Here is a 17162-nt window from a genome sequence, read left to right on the forward strand (position 1 = left end):
TCCATTAAGTGACGCTAGGCTGTACAAAAGGCACTGACAGGAAATAAGTGGTAGTGGTGGAGCTAGTGGGTGGAAGTGTTGATCAGGCTTACTGCGCGGGGGAAAGTATGTTTGCAGTCTGATGGAGTGGGGCAAGTCCATCAGGGTGGGCGAGATGCTTCATGATATTCCTGGCCCTTTTCCCGGCACCTTTCTGTGTATCTGCTCTCGATGGCGGGTTGGCTGGCGCTGGTGATGCATCGGGCAGTAGTGACTCCCCGTCGTGGAGCGCTCCTGTCTGCCGCAGCAAGCCGGGGGGGCAAATGACACGGCACCCACACAAACCGGGCTTGGGGGGGGGGGGCGGGGGGGAGAGCCGCCTCACTCTCACGAGCGTGGCGGGACCGGAGAACGTTTTCCCCGGGCTCGCGCAGCCAAGGAAACCCCGGGGCGATTTACTCACCACGCGCTGGAGGAGCTCAGCAGGTCAGGCGGCGTCTAGGGACGGAACTAACCCGTCAACGTTTCGGGACGAGACCCCGGGTTTGCTGCCTGACCGACTGAGATCCTCGCTGCGTGGGTCACTCTAGTTCCCCGGCATCTGCCACACCTCGCGTCCGTGCTCTCGTCTCACTGCGGCCATACAGGAGCCTCAGATACCCCTCGACCATCGGTCTCCGGAACCAGGCAGGGTAACTTCAATCACACCAGCACTGAACTGATCCCACAACCTCACTTTCAACGACTCTACAAATCATATTCTCAATATTATTTATTATTATTACTCGTGTTTTTTGTATATTTGCAGTTTACCTTTTGCATTTTGGTTGTCGGTATCTGTGTGCAGTTTTACACTGATCCTTCAGAATTTCTGTGCTTTACTGTAAATCACATGCACCGCGGAGGGGCCATTATCCGACTGTCAATCCCCCTTTAAAGCTCAGTTCCGTGGGCCACTGTCAGGGTGACCGCCCGTGCACGTGGCAAAGTTATCAGTGAATGCTCTGAGCGCACCACACTCCAGCGGGCGTCACAGATACGGGTCTAAATCAGTGCTGGAGACTGCAATCCTCACCCAGGACAGAGCACCCAGCACCGCCCCACCGCGACGTCTAGCTGTGGATCGATCGCGAGACCGTCAGGTGACGTCATCAGCACGCAATTCCAGTCCGCAAGTCCCTTCCTTCTGAGGCTGTGCAAGAGGATTCCCCAAAAAAGAAATCACCGAGGGTTAGGCAGAAATTGAGAGCAGGGCCCTGAATTCCCCATTTCTCTGGTCAGCTGGGACCCCAGGTTCCAGCCTGACGCCACGGGGCTCGGGAGGACTGACCGTCAAAGCGAAAATGTTAAACTGAGAGCAGTTTGTTCTCTCGGGTGGACACAGCTGGCCAATGGGTCTGAGTGTCCGAAATCATCCAGGGCCCAGAAAGTGAAGGGAGGGAAGGCCCTCCTGTTAGAGGGAGCAGACTGAGCCTGCAAAATTTAGAATTTATTTTTAAAATCTTACATCCATCCCACCATGTGAGGGAGTGAAAATCCTTGCGTTCCGGCTCCGTTGAATTTAGAAGTCCCGTGGGAAGGAGCCGTCACTTGTGAATCCGCTGGTGCTTCCAGAGGTTGGACGAATAGGCGAATTGTTTCTCACACACAGAGCAGGTGTAGGGCCTCTCCCCGGTGTGCAGTCGCCGGTGCGTCACCAGGTTGGACAGCTGAGCGAAGCTCTTCCCGCACTCCGAGCAGCTGAACGGCCTCTCGCCGGTGTGGACCCGCTGGTGCGTCAGCAGGGAGGACGACTGAGTGAAGCCCTTCCCGCACTTGGAGCAGGTGAACGGCCTGTCCCCGCTGTGGACCTGCTGGTGCCTCACCAGCTGGGAGGAGAGCGTGAAGCCCTTCCCGCACTCCGAGCAGGCGAACGGCCTCTCCCCGGTGTGGACCCACCGGTGCCTCGCTAGCTGGGAGGGCAGAGTGAATCCCTTCCCGCACTCCGAGCAGGCGAACGGCCTCTCCCCGGTGTGGAACCGCTGGTGCCTGAGCAGGTTGGACGGTTGGCTGAACCCCTTCCCGCACTCGGAGCAGACGAACGGCCTCTCCCCCGTGTGGAATCTCTGATGCGTGGTGAGGTTGGACAGGCAGTAGAATCCTTGTTCACACGTGGAGCAGATGAACGGCTTCTCCCTGGTGTGACTGCGGCGGTGGATTTCCAGCTGGGACGGGTAGTTAAAGCCCTTCCCGCAGTCCCCGCACTTCCATGGCTTCTCCCCGGTGAGCTGGCAACGGTGCTTCGACAGAAGAGACTCTCGGCTGAAGGCCCGTCCACACTCGGAGCACGTGTACCGCTTCACCCCGCCCCGAACGGGGCTCCCGTCTCCCCTGTCCAAAGGCTGAAGACGTCCAGACGGATCAGAAGACTCTGCCCAGTCCTGACCCACTCTTTGGTTGGAAATCCCTGTCTGTGAACGGTCCATCACCGATGCCCTGTGGGAAGGGATTGGGAAGCCGGTCAGCGGGAGAGGAAAAGCCACAGAAAGGTGCTGGAAACCACAGAACATTACAGCACAGAAACAGGCCTTTCGGCCCTTCTTGGCTGTGCCGAACCGTTTCTCTGCCTAGTCCCACTGACCCGCACCTGGACCAGATCCCTCCATACCCCTCTCATCCACGTACCTGTCAAAGTTTTTTTTTAAAAATGTTAAAAGTGAGCCTGCATTTACCACTTCATCTGGCAGCTCATTCCACACTCGCACCACTCTCTGCGTGAAGAAGCCCCCCCAATGTTCCCTTTAAACTTTTCCCTCCTTCACCCTTAACCCATGACCTCTGGTTTTTTTCTCCCCTAGCCTCAGTGGAAAAAGCCTGCTTGCATTCACTCTATCTATACCCACCATAATTTTATACACCTCTATCAAATCTCCCCTCATTCTTCTACGCTCCAGGGAATAAAGTCCTAACCTATTCAACCTTTCTCTGCAACTCAGTTTCTCAAGTCCCGGCAACATCCTTGTAAACCTTCTCTGCACTCTTTCAACCTTATTAATATCCTTCCTGTAATTCGGTGACCAAAACTGCACACAATACTCCAAATTCAGCCTCACTAATGCCTTATACAACCCCACCATTACATTCCAACTCATACTCAATACTTTGATTTGTAAAGGCCAATGTACCTCTCTTTACAACCCTATCTACCTGTGACGCCACTTTTAGGGAATCATGTATCTGTATTCCCAGATCCCTCTGTTCTACTGCACTCCTCAGTGCCCTACCATTTACCTTGTATGTTCTACCTTGGTTTGTCCTTTCAAAGAGCAATGCCTCACACTTGTCTGTACTAAACTCCATCTGCCATTTTTCAGCCCATTCCTCCAACTGGTCCAAATCCCTCTGCAAGCTTTGAAAACCTTCCTCACTGTCCACTACACCTCCAATCTTTGTATCATCAGCAAATTTGCTGATCCAGTTTATCACATTATCATCCAGCTCATTGATATCGATGACAAATAACAATGGACCCAGAATTGATCCCTGTTGCACACCACTAGTCACAGGCCTCTACTCAGAGAAGCAATCCTCCACTACCACTCTCTGGCTTCTCCCATTGAGCCAATGTCTAATCCAATTTACTACCTCACCATGTATTCCTAGCGACTGAATCTTCCTAACTGACCTCCCATGCGGGACCTTGTTAAAGGCCTTACTGAAGTCCATGTAGACAACATCCACTGCCTTCCCTTCATCCACTTTCCTGGTAACCTCCTCAAAAAACTCTAATAGATTTGTTAAACATGACCTACCACACACAAAGCCATGTTGACTCTCCCTAATAAGTCCCTGTCTATCCAAATACTTGTAGATCCTACCTCTTAGCACTCCTTCCAATAATTTACCTATTACTGACATCAAACTTTCCAGCCTATAATTTCCCGGATTACTTTTAGAGCCTTTTTTAAACAACAGAACAACATGAGCTATCCTCCAATCCTCCGGCACCTCACCTGTCGATACCGACATTTTAAATATATCTGCCAGAGCCCCTGAAATTTCAACACTGGTCTCCTTCAGGGTCCGAGGGAGTACCCTGTCAGGTCCTGGGGATTTATCTACTCTGATTTGCCTCAAGACAGTAAGCACCTCCTCCTCTTCAATCTGTATAGGTTCCATGATCTCACTACTTGTTTGCCTTATTTCCATTGACTCCATGCCAGTTTCCTTAGTAAATACAGACGCAAAAAAACACTTAAGATCCCCCCCATTTCTTTTGGTTCCGTACATAGACGACCACTCTGATCTTCAAGTGGACCAATTTTACCCCTTACTATCCTTTTGCTCTTAATATACCTGTAGAAGCTCTTTGGATTATCCTTCACCTTGACTGCCAAAGCTACCTCATGTCTTCTTTTAGGCCTCCTGATTTCTTTCTTAGGTATTTTTTGCACTTTTTATACTCCTCAAGCAACTTATTTGAATTGAATCGGATTGAATTTCAGTTTATTGTCATTTAGAAACCACAACTGCAATGCGGTGTGCCTTAAAAAAATTAAACAACGTTATCACAAAAGCACATGACAAAACAGACTACACCAAAAAATCCATATAACGTTTGGCAATCCCCAAATCCAGAGCCTGGAGAGGCTGTTGTGTATTAATATTGCGCTACCATCTTAGCGCGTTCCCCTTTGCTCCCTGTTTCCTATACATGTCATACATCTCTCTTCTTCTTTATCAGAGTTCCAATATCCCTCGAGAACCAAGGTTCCTTATTCACTTTGCCTTTAATCCTGACAGGAACATACAAACTCTGCACTCTCAAAATTTCTCCTTTGAAGGCCTCCCACTTACCAACGACATTCTTGCCAGAGAACAACCTGTCCCAATCCACGCTTTTTAGATCCTTTAACATTTCTTCAAATGTGGCCTTTTTCTCATTTAGAACCTCAACCCGAGGACCAGATCTATCTTTATCCATGATCAAGTTGGAACTAATGGTGTTATGATCACTGGAACCAAAGTGTTCCCCTACACACACTTCCGTCACCTGTCCTAACTTATTTCCTAATAGGAGATCTAATATTGCATCCTCCCTAGTTGGTACATCTATATATTAATTTAGAAAACTTTCCTGAACACATTTCACAAACTCTAACCCATCTAAACCTTTAACAGTATGGGAGTCCCAATCAATATGTGGAAAATTAAAATCCCCTACTATCACAACTTTATGTTTCCTGCAGTTGTCTGCTATCTCGCTGCAGATTTGCTCCTCCAATTCTCGCTGACTATTGGGTGGTCTATAATACAACCCCATTAATGTGGTCATACCTTTCCTGTTTCTCAGCTCCACCCATATGGCCTCAGTAGACAAGCCCTCTAATCTGTCCTGCTGAAGCACTGCTGTAACATTTGTCCTGACTAACATTCCCCCCCCACCCCCAATCCCTCTGCCTCTATCACATCTGAAACATCGGAACCCTGGAACATTGAGCTGCCAGTCCTGCCCCTCCTGTAGCCAAGTTTCACTAACGGCTACAATGTCATAATTCCACATGTCAATCCATGCCCTCAGCTCGTCAGCCTTCCCCACGATACTCCTTGCATTGAAATAGACACACCTCAGAAGATTATTACCACCACACACAAAACTTCTATTTGTGACTTTGCATGAACCTTTAACATCATTTATTTTCACCCCCGCTCCACCATCTGCTCCGGCACTCTGATTCCCATCCCCATGAAAATCTAGTTTAACCCCCCCCTTCATGGCACTAACAAACTTCCCTGCAAGGATATCGGTCCCCTTGTCGTTCAGGTGTAACCCGTCTCTCTTGTACAGGTCCCACCTACCCCAGAAGAGGCTCGAATGATCCTGAAATCTGAAACCCTGCCCCCTACACCAGTTCCTCAGCCATGTTTTCATCTGCCAGAACATCCTATTCTTACCCTCACTGGCACATGGCACAGGTAGCAATCCTGAGATTACCACCCTCAAGGTCTTGCTTTTTAACTTCCTACCGAGCTCTCTATACTCACTCTTCAGGATCTCCTCACTCTTTCTTCCTACGTCGTTGGTACCGATGTGTACCATGACATCTGGCTGCTCACCCTCCCATTTCAGAATGCTGTGCACGCGATCAGAGACATCCCTGACCCTGGCACCCGGGAGGCAACAAACCATCCGGAGTCTCTGGCACGACCACAGAACCTCCTGTCTGTACCCCTGACTATGGAGTCCCCTATCACTACCGCTCTCCTCTTCTTCCTCCCTCCCTGCTGCACTGCAGAACCAGACTCAGTGCCAGAGATCCGGCTGCCACAGCTTGTCCCAGGTAAGTCATCCCCCCGCCCCCCCCGCTGACAGTATCCAAATCGGTATACTTGTTGGGGGGAATGGCCACAGGGGAGCCCTGCTCTGCCTTCCCTTTCCCCTTCCCTCGCCTGACGGTAACCCAATTACCTGTGTGCTGCTCCTTTGGCATAACTGCCTCCCTGTAGCTACTATCTATAAACTCCTCATTCTCCCGAATGATCCGGAGGTCATCCAGCTCCTGGTCCAGTTCCCTAACGTGGTCTGTTAGGAGCTGCAGCTGGATGCACTTCCTGCAGGTGTCGTTGTCAGGGACACCGGAGGTCTCCCTGACTACCCACATCCTGCAAGAGGAGCATTCCAACATCCTGCCTGGCATCCTCTCTACTCTAAACAAACAAAACAAAACTTACCGGAAGCTACCCTCGCCTCTGCCTGTTGAGCCAAAGCCGTCCCACTCTGCTCCCTCTCACTCCGCTCCCCATTGGATATGGCGGTCTTGTTTTAAACCTTTGGCGCACTATGTCACGCGCCTGCGCAGTCTAGCCTCTTTCCCCCCGCAGTAAAAAATGACTTCTCTCCGAGTTGCCTTTACTTCTTCACTCTCCCCCTCTTGCTTCGATTTAAAAACCCGAAATAAAAACAATATTCCTGAAAGTAGGCAGCGCCAATGGGAGGGGGGAAGCACTATTAGAGATTCAGAATCAGGTGTATTATAGAACACCACAGCACAGAAACAGGCCGTTTGGCCCATCTAATCCATGTTGAACTGTTATTCTGCCACGTCCCAGGACCCCTCCCATCCGAACTTCTCTTACGTGTTGGAATCGGCCTCACGCCCACCATTTCCACCAGCAGTTCCTTCCACACTCTCACCAACCTCTGAGCGAAGACGTTCCCCTCTCAGGTTCCCCTGAAATAGTTCACCCTTCCCCCTTGGCCTAGCTCTCGTCTCACCCAGCTTCTGGTGCTGGTCCGGTCATTTGCTCTTGGCCCCTACCTAACTAGCAGCGGGGAGAGGCTGTGGACCGACAGGCTGGTGCGGGAAATTCTATACTCGGGAACCGTCTGCTCCGTGTTTCACTTCTGAAGTTCTCGCAGCGGCTGCTTTTACACGATGCTCCGTGTCTGCCAGGCTGCTGAAAGTTAAATCTTTTTCACCGCACCTGTGCGTACGCCAGCAAACTCGTCCTTGACTTGGGAATGTGAAAGGGCCTAAGTAAAGCGCATGGGGGTTGTAGTCTGGCTGAGCGTTCACCATTTCCGCATTTTATTCGCTTTAAACCAAGTCAGTCTGCAAACTTGACTGGGCGTTCTGACTGATTCCTCATTGTAAGCATCTCAGCCCCATCCTCGCTTCTATACCCCGTGGAAGAACGCTGAATATTCAAATAAATTCATTTTACCGCACTCCCCACCAAACCTGGACTAATCGACGGGACGGGCTCACCATTCCAGGCCGACTCGGGCCGGTACTCCAGCAGGAGGACCCGCGGTGTGTCCGGAGCTCGCAGCCGGTCAAACAGTTTCACAACCCGGCCTCCGCAGGCTGCGCCGCGCATGCGCGGAACGCGCCCTAGCTTCTGGCGGCTGCGCAATTGGCTCCCATTGTATCAATAGGACATTATCTGCGGCGCGGGGGCTTATGGTCTCATCCCGACGCCATGGAAGCGTTTTTTTCAATGCTTCCCTTGAATATCACCTTTTCACGACCTCAGGTCGCCGCCTGTTTTGCAGCTGGAAAAACAGCTTTGAGTTGTAGGTGTTATCGTAATGTTGAAAGTTCTGAAACTAATTTACACACAATAGTCTTCCACATACGGAAACATGTTCACAACCGGACCATCGTTTCTGTCATGTTGAATGAAGGACAAGTATTGATCAGGGTCTGGAGATCTTCACAATTAGTCCTCAAAATAGAACCGGATCTTCTGCACCCAGCTGAGAGCAGGTTCTCAGTTTAAGGAGTTGAAAACATAGAGCATTGAATATTACAGAAAAGTAAGGCCCTTTGGCCCCTGATGTTGTGCTGACCTTTTAACCTACATTAAGATCAGTCTAACTCTAACATTCTACATGGCCCTCCATTGTTTCTATAATCCACCTGCCTTTCTAAGAGTTTCATAAGTGCCAGTGATGCATCTGAATACCTGTCGCTATAACCACCCTTGGGTGGGCTTTCATGTACTAACCACTCTCTGTGTGAAAATACCTGCCTCTCACATCCCTTTGTATTTTTCTTCAATTACCTTAAAATGATGCTTGTATTAGTTACTTCTACCTGGGAAAAAGTCCCTGGCTACCCACCTGATTGTGCCTCTTGTTTTATACACTTCTATCAACTCACCTCTCATCCTCCTTCTCCCCAGAGAGAAACACCCCAGCTCACTTAACCTGTCTTCTTAAGGCATGCTCTCTAATCCAGGCAGCATCCTGGTAAATCTCATCAGCAACTTCTAAGGCTTCCACATCCTTCCTATAATGAAGTGACCAGAATTGAACACAATACTGCAAGTGGGGTCTAGCCAGGTTTCTTTTTTCAAAGTCGCGACATTACTTTACAGCTCTCGAACTCTGTTTAGTGACTCGCTCATGGTTTGAGCTAACTGGGCCAATTCAAAAGAGACTGGCCCGGACCATTGTCACAAACAGAATGGTTCTTCAGAATCCTGAGCAAGTCCCCACAAGGCCCAGCACTTCAAGGCCCTGTGAGTGTCAAAATTGCACTATGTTGTTCGCCTGTAATCTCCTTAAAAATGTATCCTTTGCCTTTCCTTTTCCAAGTAGATCCACTAGCACACTGATCCATATACCTCAAGAACTTGTCTCACAACTCGAAGCTCAGTGATTTCATCCCCAGTCTCCTCTCTTCTGAATCATTCCCGTTCTCGTCTGGATCCACCTATCACCTATCAGTTGCTCATTCCTAGCTGAGAGAGCCCCATTTGCCTTCATTTGTGACTGCTGTGATTCCTTCTCTGGCTGTGTCAATGATTGTAATTCTTTCCACACTCGGTGCTCCTAAGTCTTACTGCCGTGCCAGTCATAGTAATGACTGTAATCCCTGCCGAGAGATCGTAGAGACATTTCTTTGCCAGTGATACTCAGAAAATGATGCACCTAGTGACTCCATTTTTTCAGGCAGCGGGTAAGAATCAGGACCAAACCAGCTCCAGTCCCACCATCCTGGGATAGTTCGAGAGAGACTCCCCCCAATCCCCTCCTCGATCTCTTCCTCTTCTTCTGCAGCTGGGCCCCTGTGAATTTTCCCTCAACCGCTCAGGGAGCATCTGTGGACAGAGGGAATCAGCCAGGACAGCGAGGCGATGGTCTGGTTTCAAGTTGCAGTGAGCGCAGGGGAGGGATGGGGCATGTACATATAACCAGATAACAATTACAGCACGGAAACAGGCCATCTCGAGTCCGTGCCGAACAGGACAAGGGGAAGGTCTCTGCTGGCGGGCTGACTGCATTTCCTGATTTCAACAACAGCTCCGGCCTGCAGTTCACAGGTTTAACGTGTCCCTTCATCTGTTTTCACTCTGGAAATCGATCCACCGGATGGTTTTGTATACAGCTTGTCACCAGGGCAATCCTCCTGGGCTCACTCCTCTCTGTCCCATCCAACTCTTCCCCACCTCTCTTCAATTTAAAACCAATCTTGCTTTTTCCTCTCTTTTGCTTTCCCCAAATTTCCGCAGCTCCGGTCACCAGTTCAGTCCCAACAGCCTACGCTGTCTATGTGGAGTTTTGTATGTTGTCCCTTTGACCGTGTGGTTATCCCCCCACGAGCTCTCGTTTCACTCAACACATCAAAATGCAATATTAGCTTTTTCTCTTATTTGTGACATATACTGTACATCAAAAGATATAGAGAATCCCGTCATTGGAGAACACAGTTCAAGAATGCGCTGGGGGCCATGGGGCCAAGTGTCTCCATGCTTCCAGCATCAACATAGCATTCCCACAACTTACTGACCCAGAGCGGGAGGTCGCAGAGTGAGTTGGAGACAGTTCCTGGTGGACTTTACACACCAGTTTGTCCGGTTTAAAAGGCAAACGGGGCCTGTCAGGAGTTGTAAGCAGACTGGGAGATTGCTTGGGGTAATTAGCAAGGGCCAGAAAGAAAAAGCAGGGTTTGAGCGGAGCGGCCACTGTTGAGCGGACAGAGTTAGAGCGGACAGTGTTAGAGCGGACAGTGTTAGAGCGGCCACTGTTGAGCGGACAGTGTTAGAGCGGACAGTGTTAGAGCGGTCCGGCTCGGGTGAGAACAGGCGCGGGCTAGAGCTTAAGTTTGAGAAGGTAAGAGCAAGGTGGTATTTCCGGCAGTGGAAAGCTCCTCCTGTGAAATGAGGGATTTCAGGAAGGGTTCTCAACTTCAGCTCCTGACTGACAAGGTTAGGGAACTGGAACTGGAGCGGGATGCAGTCCGGATCATCTGGGAGGCTGAAAACCTCGTAGATGAGTCTTTTAGTGACCAGAGTGCAGGCTTCGGATTGTAGGCGGGTGACCACCAGGGGAAGAAAGGGGAGTAAGCAGTCAGTGCAGGGTTCCCCTGTGGTTATCCCCCTCAGCAACAAATATACCCCGTATACCGCTCAGAGGGATAACCTATCAGGGTAGGCCAACAGCAGTCAGGGCAGTGGCAATGTGGCTGGTTCTGAGGCTCAGGAGGCAGAGTGATAGTGATAGGAGACTCGATAGTTAGAGGGGGATGGATCACAGATTCGGTGGCTGTGAAGGAGAAACCAGGATGGTGTGTTACCATCCAGGATGTCTCAGCGTGGCTACAGAAGACCCTAAAGAGGGAGGGTGAGCAGCCAGAGGTCGTGGTGCACATTAGCACCAAAGACAGAGGTGGAAAAGGGGGAAGAGATCCTGCCCGGTGAGTATAGGAAGTTAGAGACAAAGGCTGGAGCAGGGCGTCCAAGGTAGTAATCTCCAGATTCCTCCCAGTGCCACGGGCTAGTCAGGGCAGGAGTGCGATGATATTACAGATGAATGAGTGGCTAAGGGAGTGGTGCACGGTTCTGGGTTTCTGGATCATTGAGATCTTTTCTGGGTTACAACTGAACCTGAGGGGGACCAATACCCAGTGGGCAGGTTTGCTAGAAATGTTGGAGAGGGTTTAAACAAACTTAGCAAGTCGGGGAGGGGTGGGTTTGGGAACCGGAGTGGGGACGGGGCAGTTGGTGTACAAATCGATGCAGTGTGTGATGAGACTGTGAGGATGGACAGGCAGGTGACAGGGCAAAATTGCAATCAGTTCGATGAGGTGTCGTAAGGAGAGCTTTTGGTACATTGGCCTTTACAAATCAAAGAATTGAGTATAAGAGTTGGAATGTAATGGTGGGGTTGTATAAGGCATTGGTGAAGCTGAATTTGGAGTATTCTGTGCAGTTTTGGTCACCGAATTACAGGAAGGATATTCATAAGGTTGAAAGAGTGCAGAGAAGGTTTACAAGGATGTTGCCGGGACTTGAGAAACTGAGTTACAGAGAAAGGTTGAATAGGTTAGGACTTTATTCCCTGGAGTGTAGGAGAATGAGGGGAGATTTGATAGAGGTGTATAAAATTATGATGGGTATAGATAGAGTGAATGCAAGCAGGCTTTTTCCACTGAGGCTAGGGGAGAAAAAAACCAGAGGACATGGGTTAAGGGTGAAGGGGGAAAAATTTAAAGGGAACATTGGGGGGGGGGCTTCTTCACGCAGAGAGTGGTGGGAGTGTGGAATGAGCTGCCAGATGAAGTGGTAAATGCGGGCTCACTTTTAACATTTAAAAAAAACTTGGACAGGTACATGGATGAGAGGAGTATGGAGGGATATGGGCCAAGTGCAGGTCAGTGGGACTAGGCAGAAAAATGGTTCGGCATTGCCAAGAAGGGCCAAAAGGCCTGTTTCTGTGCTGTAATGTTCTGTGGTTCTATCAGGGAAAATCAAAAAGGACGATGAATACAGGACTGAACGTGTATTATTTGAATGCAACTTCATAAAACTAGGGTTAGGTCACATCTGGCGTATTGCGTACAGTTCTGGTCACCCCACTGTAGGAAGGACGTCGAGGCTTTGGAGAAGGTGCTGAAAAGTTTGACCATGTTGCTGCCTGGTTTAGAGGGCATGTGCCAACACGAGAAGCTGGATAAACTTGGGTTGCTTTCTCCGGAGTGCCGGAGATCCGATAGAGGTTTACAAGATTATGAGGCGGAGTTAGAGTCGACAAGGAATATCTGTCTCCCAGGGTTGAAATGTTTAATACCATTGAAGGTGAGAGGAGGTAGGTTCAAATGGGATCCGAGGCGTAAGCCTTTTACTTAGAGCGTTATGGATGCCTGGACTGCATTGCCTGGCAAGGTAGTAGAGGGAAATATATCGGAGGCTTTTAAGAGATGATTGGACAGACAAATGGATATGGGGGGCAGGTAGGAGGGGTTAGTGTTTGGGTGTTTCTGATTCGGTTCTTAGCCGGGTTGGCACAACATTGTAGGCTGAATGGCCTGTTCCTGGGCCGTTCTCTTCTATGTTTTATGTTCTCTGTTCACGCAGAATACGGAATAAGGTAGATGATCTTGCCGTGCAGTTAGAGATTGGCAGGTCACTGAGATGTGGGCGTCACTGAGATGCGGCTGAAAGAAGGTCGTAGATGGGAACTTAACATCCGAGGATACTTTGCATTGAAAGGACAGGAAAGTAGGCAGAGGGGCTCTGTTGGTAAAAATGACATCAAATCCTCAGAAAGCGGTGACAGGATCGAAAGGGGCAGAATCCTTGTGGGTAGCGGAGAAACTACACGGGCAAAAAGACCCCGATGGGAGTTATAGACAGGTGCCTGAACAGTAGCCGGGGTGTGGGATATAAATATCAACATGAATTCAAAAAGGCATGTAACAGGGCAACGTAATGAAAGCCATGGGGGGATTTCAAATGAGGGTAGATTTGCAAAGCTGGATCCCAAGAGAAAGAATTTGTAGAAGGCCTAAGAGGTGGCTTTGTGCTTGAGCCTGCCAGGGGAAAGTAATTGGGTGCTGTGCAATGAACCAGGTTTGATTAGAGAGCTTAAGGTAAAGGAACCCTTGGGAGTCAGTGATCATAATGTGAAGTCAGATGTATCGGTATTACAGTGGTATAAATTGAATTACAGAGTCAAAAGAGAGGAGCTGGCCAAAGTTGACTGAAAAGTTACACTAGAAGGGGCAATGCCAGAAATGCAACGGCTGGAGTTTCTGGGGCAATTCAGAAGGCACAGAATACCCCAAAGATGAAGACACATTCTAAAGGGAGGACGAGAGAATCGTGGGTGACAAGTGCGTGAAATTAGTGGGAAATTAGGAGACTGAGAAGATTTCATAAAACAACAGAAGGCAATTAAAAACAAAACAGAAGGAGAAAAAAGATTAATTATGAAGGTAAGCTTGCCAAAAATACCCCCAAAAAAGAAAATAATAGTTTTTTTTTTACAGATATATAAAGAGAAGTAGAGAGGCGAGAGTGAATATCGGACAATAGAAAATGACACTAGCGAGATAGCAATGGGGTACAAAGAAACGGTGGACAAGTATTTTGAGTCATTATTTACTGTGTAACACACCCGCAGTATTCCAGAAATTCAAGTGTCAGGGAGAAAAAGTGAGTTCAGTTGCTATTACTAGGGAGAAAGTGCTTGGGAAGCTGAAAGGTCTGAAGGTAGATAAGTCACCCAGACCAGAGGGTGTGCACCCCAGGGTTCTGAAAGAGGTGGCTGAAGAGATTGTGGAGGTATTAGCAATGATCTTTCAAGAATTACTAGATTCTGGCATTGTTCTGGAGGACTGGAAAATTGGAAATGTCACTGCTCTCTAAGAAGGAAGGGAGGCAGAAGAAAGTAAATTATAGTCCAGTTAGTCTGACTTCAGTGGTTGGGAATGTCACATACCCCGTGACCGGGTTACCAAACCAGCAGAAATGGAATGATACGTTGGAGTCTGGTGGAACTGTAACTAAAGGTGTTTATTAGTAAACTAAGTAATACAGTATCAAAAATGCCAATATACATATAAAAACAGGTTAGCAATGATCAATACAGAAGTGTAGGAATAAGAATCAAAACCAAGCTCTATCAAAGTCTAGGGGTAAATGAATAGTCTTAAGATAATGCAGAGTTCAGTTCAGTTTAAGTTGAGGTAGTTGCTGTTGTGACGTTGGGGAGAGAGAGAGAGAGTGAGCGAGATGTGAGCAGCTGCAGCAGGTAAACCTTCCGTTGTCTTCTTGTTCCGTTGTGCTGACGTGGTGATTTGGTTCTGACCCCTCCGTTCTCGGCTAGACCGTTCTTCCGTGGTGGACTCGTCACTCTGGCGTGAGTGGACACACACACACACGAGCCCCCACCGGTCCTGCCGTCACACTGTGAGCTTTGTGACCGATCTCCCAATTCGGTCCTCCAAGCCCCCACCTTCCTGTGGGTGCACAACACCCTTACCGTGTCTCGTGGTGTGTCTGCCGGTGTCTCAGCAGACCCGTCTCTTATCTCCCCTGATGGGGTATCAGCCATCCATCAACTCCATGTCCATCAAACTGGCCACTCCCTCCTGTCTCAGCAGGCACCTGGCATCACCCTGCTGTGTCAGCAGGGATCCACACAAACAGGCCAAATGTCCTTGGCGTTAAAGTCAACAATTAGCGAAGAAGCCATAATACCAAATCATCCATTTTAATCTTTCTCTCTCTCTCTCGTTAGCAGCATAGTTTACAGGGGGGTCAACTCTGGACCCCATCTCCAACTGGTTTTCCCATCACACATAACAGGAAGATGTTGTATTTCATCGTTAAGGATTAGGCTTCTGGGGTTCTAGGAGGTGTATGAAAGAGTAGACCAAAGTCAGCATGCTTTCTTTAAGGGGAAATCTTGCCTGAGAAGTTTGTTGGAATCCTTTGAAGAAATAACAGGCAGGATAGACAAAGGAGATTCGATGGGTGGATTGGGATCACTTCTTTTCAGGTTATATGTCAACGATTTGGATAACGCAATTAGTGGCTCTGTGGCCAAGCTTACAGGTGATAAAAGAAATATACATGGAGGGGATGGTATTGTAGAGGAAGCAGGAATCTGCAGAAGGTCTTGGGCAGATTAGGGGAATGGGCAAAGAAGTAGCAGATGGAATATAGTGTAAGGACGTGTATGGTCGAAGGAATGAAGGCCTAGATTATTTTCTAAATGGGGAGAAATCTCAAAACTCTGATGAGCAAAGGGAGTCCTTGTGCAGGTGAGCTTGCAGATTGAGTTGGTGGTAGGAAGGCAACGTTTGCATTCATTTGGAGAGGGCTACAATATAAGGGTGCAATACTGAGGCTTTATAGGGCATTGGTCAGACCGCACTGGGGGTATTGAGAGTAGCTTTGGGCCCCAAAGAAAAGCTCAGGATGTGCTGCCATTGGAGAGGGTCCAGAGGGGGTTCAGGAGAATGAGTCCAGAAACGAAAGGGTTAATGTATGGGGAGCATTTGATGACTCTGAACCTGTACTCGCTAACATTCAGACGAATTAGGTCATTGAAACCCATAGAATACTGGAAGGCCTGGAGAGTGGATGTGGAGAGGATGTTTCATACAGCTGGTGAGTCTCAGAATAAAGACACATCCATCTAGAACAGAGATGAAAAGGAATTTCTTCAGTCAACGAATAGTGAATCTGTGCAATCCATTGCCGTACATGCTGTGGAGCTCAGGTTATGGGGTATATTTAAAACAGAAGTTGGGTTATTGTTTAGTTAGGACATCAAAGGCTACGAGGAGAAAGCCGGAGAATGGGGTTGAGAGAGATAATAAATCAGCCATGATGGAATGGGGTGGCAGACTTGATGGGCCGAATGGCCTAATTCTGATCCCATACCTTATGGTCTAACCTGCACATCTTTGTAATCTGGAGCATCCGGAAGAAATCCACATGGTCACAAACTGCTTGCGGGCACCGGGGAAATTGAACCCCGATCATGATCGCCGGCACTGTGAAGCACTACGCTAGCTGGTACTACCATGCCACCTCTACAGGACATCAGTGGGCCATTGTAAATTAGGCCAAGACACGATGGAACACAGAAGAGTCCCTTCAACCCATCGTGTTGGAATTGGTTTGTTATTGGGATTATCATTTGTCACAACCTCAAATCATTGGTAGAGTATTCTGAGGGCTCTAAGATTTTTGCTGTTGGTTCTTTTTGTTGTGCTTCCAGGTTTTTATGTGTTATTGTTAGGTCCTCTCTCACTTACATTTAAGTTGCAATTGTCCTCAGATACTTCTAATTAATTCTCTGAGACCTTGCGGATGTCCGATAGAGTATCCTTGGATTTTTCTCTCTGATTAGAAAGGTTGCTTGTTAGCTTATATTTAGTCTGGGGTTTTATCATCTGGGCATGGATCCTTTTGTTCCCTGATGTTTATTTAAAGGGGCAGTGCTAACCCCTTGGTGTCTCGGTTGTCCTGATCCTTGCCTAGTGAAGTTTTGACTTAGTTATCCCAAGTTACTGAAGACCTTGTAAATTCAATGGCTTTGTTGTGTTGACAAAATTCTGAGTTTTGTTTAACCCTTCCGAGTCTCTGTGTGATCCTGAGCTTTGCCCTGAAGAAACAGCATGACATTCACTGTTGGTACACACATCTAGATACAGTGAAAAGCTTGTCTTGCATCCACTCACACAGATTAATTCATTGCACAGTGCATTGAGGTAGAACAAGGGAGATCATTAGTGATGCAGAACAGCTACTGAAAAAGTGCTCTGTAAGGTGCATATAAATGACGGGGTAGATTGTGAGGCCAAGAATCTATCTGATCGTAGCAGGGAACCACTCGATAGTCATATCACACGGGGGAGAGGAGAAAATATCCAGGCTGGATGAGGTCTTTGATCATGTTA

General features: G+C 48.4%; 1 protein-coding gene across 1 annotated transcript in view; it reads right to left on the bottom strand.

Annotated features, from left to right (window-relative positions):
• Window positions 1-736: 736 nt before the first annotated feature.
• LOC140716180 (uncharacterized) overlaps window positions 737-17162 on the bottom strand; it is a 75941-nt gene continuing 59515 nt past the window's right edge. Inside the window, exon 3 of the mRNA XM_073028824.1 lies at window positions 737-2309. Coding sequence (XP_072884925.1) covers window positions 1566-2309 — 744 coding nt within the window. The 3' untranslated portion in view covers window positions 737-1565. The remainder of the gene's footprint in view (window positions 2310-17162) is intronic.

This window comes from Hemitrygon akajei, chromosome 25, assembly GCF_048418815.1.
Source record: "Hemitrygon akajei chromosome 25, sHemAka1.3, whole genome shotgun sequence".
Classification (NCBI taxonomy): domain Eukaryota; kingdom Metazoa; phylum Chordata; class Chondrichthyes; order Myliobatiformes; family Dasyatidae; genus Hemitrygon; species Hemitrygon akajei.